At 43.6% G+C, this 8,329-nt stretch overlaps 1 protein-coding gene across 1 annotated transcript; it reads left to right on the top strand.

Annotated features, from left to right (window-relative positions):
• Positions 1–484: 484 nt before the first annotated feature.
• Positions 485–8,054, top strand: vmn2r1 (vomeronasal 2, receptor 1). The gene is made up of 6 exons (XM_088914672.1): positions 485–726; positions 2,391–2,682; positions 4,119–4,991; positions 5,481–5,708; positions 6,183–6,306; positions 7,057–8,054. The coding sequence occupies exons 1-6, from the start codon at positions 485–487 to the stop codon at positions 8,052–8,054; spliced, it is 2,757 nt and encodes a 918-aa protein (XP_088770798.1).
• The last annotated feature ends 275 nt before the right edge of the window (positions 8,055–8,329 follow it).

Here is an 8,329-nt window from a genome sequence, read left to right as displayed (position 1 = left end):
CGTATAATAAAATCATATCAACTCACGTTTTGTGTTTTTTTTTTAATTGAATTTTGTTTGGCCCACCATACCACAAAATCTGAACCCCTGGCTGCAAGAACACTACTTTCCACATTTAAACATGTAATAAGGGGGAACCATGAGCCATTAACAGCTAACGGTTTAGGAGGCTATAGAGAGCAGTAGAGAGTTGTTGAAAATTTCATGTTAAACATTAACTTCAGCATCCCAAACTCTATAGTGTTAATATCCGTTTTATTCGTATCTTTATAAAACTCACACAAAGAAATGTATTTGCCTTCACGCACATTTGCTGTAACGAGCTGTTGTGTCCTGTTTTCTTATGCAACATTCGAGAGGCGATCCCCTGAGGTCTGCAGTAGGCTGCATTTCAAAGAATACAGTACCTGCTCCTTCAGTTCAAACACCCATAGGACTCATAAAAGCTTTGGTAAGGTTTTCTCAATCATTTTCCTATACGAATATGGATTTAGCGGCTGCTAAACGGAAAGTTCACTTCTTGCTTGGATTATGCCTGCTTTTTCAAGTATTTGCCTATCTTTCTGCCGAGTCTACCTGTAAACTCAAAGCAAAATTCAACCTCTATGGATATAAAAATATTGAAAAAAAGAAGGTTATTGTTGGAGGGATGTTCCCTGTGCATTTCAGACTGGCGTCTTCCAACTCATCAACTTCTTCAGTACCACAGTCTTCTGACTGTGAGGGGTGAGCGCTTCAGCGGTCGTTTTTCACAAAGCTGTGTTTTGGCTGTGGTCAGGTGCGCGGCGGTTTCTAGACTGAGCTTAGGAGGACTGACCCGGTGGCGCAATGTTAGTGACTGAATGAAAGTCGGGGGGAAAAAGACAGTTTTGTTTTATTCTAGAATAATTTTTAAAGGGTGAAATGCGTAATTGTTATAGTAAAGCACGTATTTAATCTGTCGAGGGCGTTCCGTTACAGTGGTGAAAACAAACTGTTGCGTTTACCGTTGTATGAATGGGATTGGTGTAAAAGTGCGTTTAGAACAGAAACACGATTTTTACTCTTCAATTAGACTGAAGTTCTATTAAAGGAGTTCATCCTTAATTTATGTGTGTATACCTGATGAAACCATAGCTTAGTTTTTAATTCCCCCCCCCGAATATATATATACTTTGATACTTTGTGTGTATTGATATTCTTAAAAGTAATTGTAGCGACAGTAGCACAGATATTTTTTTATTTTTTGGATATTTTTTTAAAATCTTAGACTAAAATGCTCAGATTTAATCTAGTGTGGTGTTCCTATTTGAAACAGTAATTGATGACGTGTCTCTCACAATATCACGAGGATATGATTCTTATGCTGCTTCCTTAATTATTTATACTTTTAAATTAAGCTATGAAAATGCTGCACCACCATGTTGCAGGGCAACAACTGAACAGCATAGCCCGCGCCGTCTAATTTATAGGCTCCTGTCTCCTCCTCCGAAAGAGCCGTCCTCGAATTAAAGTAGAACTAAGGCAAGGGGCAGGGTTTACTCATCTTGTTTTTTTCCTCTTTGTTGGCCAATGAAATAGGAGCTTGTGGCATCCCTGAACTCCGGTCCATGTCACAGCAGCTATTTTATACTGGCCTTTGGACAATAATAATCGGATTTATATTTAAAAACTTAATAGATATTCCAGCCTGTAGTTATGTATGATTTATTTGTGTCTAACTATTGAGTTGCAAACCCCTTCTCTCCCAGTAAAATAGCACTTTAACATAATAACATCGTGGTGAAAGATTCCTTCTGTTCTTGGTACTGTATCTTCTATACTCTTTACTGCCCTCTAGCGACAGTCTGTAGAACGCATTAATTTCTCCTGTCGGGCTTTCCTTCTGGGTGCTGATGAAAGGAACTTTTCATTAAACAAAGCCATTACCGAACTATTATAATTATAAGTTTTGTATTAGTTACATGAAATTAGTGAAAGCAACAGGGGTTAAAACAGTTTTTGTTTTTAGTATGTGTTATTAATTTTGGTAAAAAGTACAAGAATGGATATCTGAATGCTCTCTTGTTTCTTGGAATCTCATTCCCCCCTTTTTCAAGCTATACAGAAATATATACTGTAAAAAACAATAAGTTCCATAAAACAAGCACCACTGCTACAGTTCTTTTTATCAGCTATTTGTCTTAGATTTATTTTAGTTCACTTTACACCAAAATACACAATACAGCGTGTACAAGAATACACCAATGATATTACAATACTGATAAAATAATGTGTGATATTACAGTGGCCACCATGTTGAGTGTCATACTGTTAAATTTATGGGCCCTCATTATTTTATAATACCACCATAATTGAGGACCTTTAAAAATATTACCGGACTTATTGCTGATTTGTTTTTCCTTTTGCAGGTTCAATTTCCGGACTTTCCGGTGGCTCCAGACGATGAGATTTGCCATCAATGAGATCAACAACAGGCAAGACATCTTGCCCAACACGGACCTGGGCTACGTGATCTACGACTCGTGCTTCACCATTTCCAAAGCCGTCGAGGGCACCCTCACCTACCTGACCGGCCAAGACGAGGCCGTGCCCAACTACCGCTGCAGCTCGGGGGCCCCCTTGGCTGCCCTCATTGGGGCAGGGGCATCTGATCTCTCCATCGCCACGGCCAGGATTCTGGGACTTTATTACTTTCCCCAGGTAGGGCTCCTAATCCGGGGCAGTCTGAAGTGCCATAACTCCAGCACAACACACCCAACTGTCACGCCCAGTACACCTAGAGGGCGCTCTACTTTTCTCCTGTTCCTAGTTCCCTGTGATTATTCTTGTCTTTCTGGTGTGTCTTGTTGTGTAGCCTATTTACTTCCTGCTTCTGCTCTGCTACTCGCTCAGCATTGAGGTTCAGATGTCCTGAAACCCGCCAAGCACCAGGTCGCCCCACGTCCACTACCTGAGGGCATAGGTTTCTATATGGCATTTCCTGAACAGCTGAGCCCGGGCTAACCCCCGTCTTGCCGCTATGCATAGGGTCTTTTTTACTCTCCTGCCATTCCACGGTTCGTCCTTTCCGACATCCGTGACACAGACACGCCCTGTTTCCCGAATGTGGAATTTTCACTGTGTACGGGAGGAGCCACTTTATTGATGATCGGGTATTTATTGGGTTTTTGGATACAGAGACACTGACAGCCTTCTACATGTAATAACTGTCACGGAAGCCGAATCTGACTCCCCTGGAGCGTGTTGTTAAAGACCCTACGCATGACGGTATAATCCGGAAGTGTCTGGAGAAGCACATCAGGGAAGACACAGCAAGGTTAGGTCAGGTTGACAGACAGGGGGCGGTGAGGGTGGTGATCGGTGCACGGGGAAAGGCCGAGGCGGCAAATCACATAAAGTCCAAAGGGGTAGTTAGAGTGCAGTCCGATGTCCAATGCCGGGAGGTTCATCCGAGACAGAAACAGTTAAAAACAGGAAACAGGGAACTAGGAACACGGAAGGTTAAAACCATGACGGACTCAGAGGCCAGGACGCCGTGTTGTGGCCTGTGCCCTCAGGCTACTCCTGAGCCCGGTGATAGGCGGGCTTTCCGGCGTCCGTCTTCCAAAGCTTAGCCCAGAACTGCGGAGACACCGGGCTTAAATTAGGGAAAGAGGATGAGAAACAGGTGAAACTAGTCAACTAAAAACAATACCGAAAAGGGTAGGAGCGCCCTCTAGAGGAGGGATGACGACCGTGACAGTAACGACCTAGAATGTAACACATAAACATTAATTCCACGCTGCCAAGGAGGAAGAAGGTACACAAGGCTTGGGCTGTTGGGCCTTCTTTGGGCGTGGATTTCCTCAAGAAGGGCTCAACACCTTGGAAAGTCATTCTACTTTTCAGTGTGAAATTAACCTGTACTCCCTCCTGTGCAGCCAGCCAGCTAGCAGGAATGGCAAGACAAATGGATAAAAGTTTTGGCCACGTGTTGTTGGTTTTGGAAATAAAGCACAAACACAACGACAGATTGATTAATTCTAGCTTTAGAAAACTAGCAGTGATTTTCAGATCTAGCCTCCTGGAATGTCAAAAGCAGTATTAGATGGCAGATACCACACTGTAACGATTGTTATATACTTTGTTCTTTTTAGGTAAGTTATGCATCCTCCTGCTCCGTTCTGGAAAGCAAGTTCCAGTTTCCGTCATTTCTCCGAACGATCCCAAACGACATCCACCAATCCCAGGCCATGGCTCGGCTCGTCCTTCACTTCGGGTGGACCTGGGTGGCCACAATAGCTTCGGACGACGACTATGGAAAGTATGGAATCAAAGTGTTCAAAGAACAGGTGGAGGAGGCTGGGGTGTGCATCTCTTTCTCAGAGACACTTCCCAAAGTGTACTCTAGGGAGAGCGTCCTCCGCATCGTGGAAGCAATCAAGAAATCCACAGCCAACATCATTGTGGTGTTCTCCTCCGACGTCGACTTCAGCCCGCTGACAGAAGAACTGGTGGCCCACAACATCACCAACAAAACTTGGATAGCCAGTGAAGCTTGGATAACTTCGGCTTTAATCAGTAAACCTGAGTATTACTCAGCCCTTGGTGGAACTATAGGCTTTGCTATCCGGAGAGCAGATATCCCAGGACTTAAATCATACCTCCTTAACATTGACCCTTACGAGGACCGACTAACAGAGGAGTTCTGGGAGAAGGCCTTTAACTGTACCCTGGGTTACACACGCACCGTTAGGAGTCTGAACACATCTGCTCTGAGTTCCAATGCTACAGACACGCGAATACACAACATGGATCCAGTGGCTGATCATTTTTGCACGGGGCTTGAGTCACTCGAGAGAATCAATAACACATATTCTGATGTGTCCGAACTCCGGCTGACGTACAGCGTCTATAAGTCTGTGTACACAGTGGCTCACGCCCTGCACAACCTGGAGCACTGTGAGCCTGGAAAGGGCCCATTTCCCATGAACAGTTGTGCTGACATCAATAACTTTGAGCCCTGGCAGGTGAGCATAATGGGCCATGATGTCTACTGAGAACAACTCACACGACTTCAGTCGTTAGGATATTTTCTTTCTAGTCTGGCCAATGTTATAAAACAAATATTAAGACAAGAGCAGCTGATGTAGAACAGGGGTTTGTGCACTTTTTAACATTTGCTGCAAAAATAACAATTACAGTGGCAGGAAGTGCAATGACATTTAAAGCAAATTACCAAAACCTAACAGTGGCAATTAAAATTGATTAAGATTTTAATTTGATTGCTACCAATTCTCTTTCATGCCATGTGAGAACTAAAAGGGTGTTTGCCTAATTTTAAAGTTATGGTTTTATTAATTAAATCAAGTATGTAACCATCTCCAAAGGCATCACAATGGAATTACGGGTACTTAACACACACGTTACTATGGGAAATTTATTTATGGTTTTGGAGGAAAAGATGACTGTTACTTCTTATAATGTCTCACTATGTAACTGTTTTTTTTTAATTACAGTTAATGTATTACCTGAAGAATTTAAGATTCACCACCCACACCAATGAAGACATTTTCTTTGATGACAATGGAGACGTGAAGGCTGAATATGACATTATCAACTGGCAGGAGAAACCAGATGGAAGTGTCTCTTATGTACAGATCGGACATTACAACAGCACTGCCCCCGCTGAGTCAAGAATGACCATCAACAACGACTCCATTGTCTGGAACAATAACATCTTACAGGTTGGGTGCAGTACGGACAAAGGCTTCTTTTTGAAACTGTGGAGGTCAAAACTACCATTCTGAGCCATGCTAAACTGATATCAGCAAACTTGACACAGTTGATATGCAAAGCCATACATAGCCCTATCTGTTAGCCTGGCATTGTGGGTAATAGAGGGCCCTGATGCGGATGATGTTGCAGAAGGTTGCTTGTTATTAAACTAACAAAGGTAGATAGATCTCACATACTGTACACTTTGCACATGTATCATTCAAAGGTAATAGCTTATTTATTCAATATTTTCAAACTGTCATTTTCAGCCCACAAGCCTTTGCTCCTTTTTTGTGCCTCTCGACAGAGTAGTGAGCTCTGCTCACACCCACCTCCGGGTCTTTTCTATAAATAGACCTAAACTGTTTCACAGCAAAGTTTTTTTTTCCCAGTAAGGTGTTACAGTCCTAGCTCAGAAAATGCTGTCTGTCTCGGAAATGCAGGCTCCACGGTCTGTGTGCAGCGAGAGCTGTCTCCCTGGAACCAGGAAGGGCATCCGACAGGGGGAGCCAGTGTGCTGCTTTGATTGTATTCCCTGTGCTGACGGGGAGATCTCTAACGAGACAGGTATGGAGAACAACACTAGGCCATGAGCAGCTTTTAGAGATTCAGTTTGCAGTTCAGTTTTAGTTTATTGTCATGTGCACAAGTGCAATGAAATGCTTATTTGCATGTCTGCTCCTATGCAAGACATTAAGGAAACACCAGAAACAAAAACAGAACAGCAGCAGCAACAACAAGTTAAATAACATACATCTTGGAGAAAAAAAAGAACACATAAGTGTGATCCAGTGGTAGGGGTAGAGTTCAGTAATCTGACAGCTTGTGGGAAGAAACTGTCTCTGGACTCTGAGTCTGGACGTTCGTGCCTTTCTGCTCCTCTAACGTGTAAGCTTTTATTTAAAATGTCCCACTGAATATCAAAGCTTCCCTTTTTAAAAACAAAATCAACAATCATTGTTCCTCGTTCTCCATTGTTTTCTGGAAAGCTGGGAGACTCCTGCTGATTAACCAGAGGCATGTTCACCCAGCCAGTTGTAACTGGCCTCCTGAGGAATCTCAGTCACAAGCTCTGTGCAGGACCGCACATGTCTGCAGCAGGCATGTGCTTGTTGAGTACTCAAGCATGCTTAGAAAAGACAGGAGACACCTGCAGCTGTGAGGTCAAAAACGTCAATTCTAATCCCATAGGCTTACATCACCTGCCAGTTCTTTGGTGTTTGAGATCATCCAAGGCACTTGTAGGTGATCCCTTTCGGGAAATGAAACACATGCTTTAAGAGTCATGGTTTTTCCTCTTTTTTTTTTTCTAAAAAGACGCGAGGGAATGCATTCAGTGTGGAGAAGACTACTGGTCCAATACGAAGAGGGACGCCTGTGTGCCCAAGGAGATTGAATTCCTGGACTTCAGTGAGGCCCTGGGAATAACGCTGATCAGCATTTCAGCCTTCGGGGCCTGCATTACGATTGCAGTGGCGATCATATTTTTAATCCACAGGAACACTGCCCTCGTTAAAGCCAACGACCGCACGCTGAGCTTCTTCCTGCTTCTCTCCCTCGTCATCACCTTCCTGAGCTCCATCGTTTTCATCGGGCGGCCCCAGCACTGGTCCTGCATGACCAGCCAGGTGGCGCTCGCGCTGGGCTTCGCGATGTGTCTTTCCTGCATCATGGGCAAGACCGTCGTTCTGATGCTGCGGGCCAGGGCTGCCAAAGCGAAGTCCCAGGAGCAGGCCAACGGGGACCCGATCAAGCCCATCCATCAGAAAAGCATCGCCTTGGTCTGTACTCTCATCCAGGTGTGCGCGTGCACAGTGTGGCTCATCCTGCTGCCTCCTTACCCTGTGAAAAACACAGCTTCGCAGAACATAAAGATCATTCTGGAATGTAACATCGGTTCCATTATATTTATATGCTGCATCTTTGCCTATGACATCCTGCTGGCTCTGCTGGGATTCATATGCGCTTTTATAGCTCGCAAGATGCCGGACAATTTTAACGAAGCAAAATTCGTGACCTTTGGCATGCTGGTTTTCTTCATTGTGTGGATCTCCTTCGTGCCGGCGTACTTAAGCACCAGGGGCAAATTCATGGTGGCGGTACAAATATTTGCGATTTTGGCATCCAGCTTTGGCTTGTTAGCGTGCATATTTATCCCCAAATGCTATATAATCTTGATAAAACCAGAAAGGAATACAGAGGAACTAGTCAGAGGCAAATCGCAAAAGAATGATACCAGCGCACCAGGAACATCAGTTTCTATTAGTAGTGAACTCAACAACACCACCATTTCAACTGTCTCAGTAGATGACTAAACTGCTTTTGTGGGCACATTGTTTCCATTCAAATGGGATAAAAGGTCAGATTTATTACGTGGTATATGAGATTGCAGGATCTGAAAATGTAATTTTTAACTCCCCCTGTAGGATGAAATAAAACCCCAGTCCTCAATATGACAGTGCAATAACACATATGAAACAGCAATCATGAAGTTTCATAAACCATAGTGTTATATCTTTTACCTAGTGTCCACAGGAAACGGATTATTTAATTCAGTAGATTAATCAAACATTTTAATGACCCTGCCATC

The sequence above is a fragment of the Atractosteus spatula genome, chromosome 4, assembly GCF_055471065.1.
Source record: "Atractosteus spatula isolate fAtrSpa1 chromosome 4, fAtrSpa1.hap1, whole genome shotgun sequence".
NCBI lineage: Eukaryota > Metazoa > Chordata > Actinopteri > Semionotiformes > Lepisosteidae > Atractosteus > Atractosteus spatula.
This window is presented reverse-complemented; position numbering and strand designations above follow the sequence as displayed.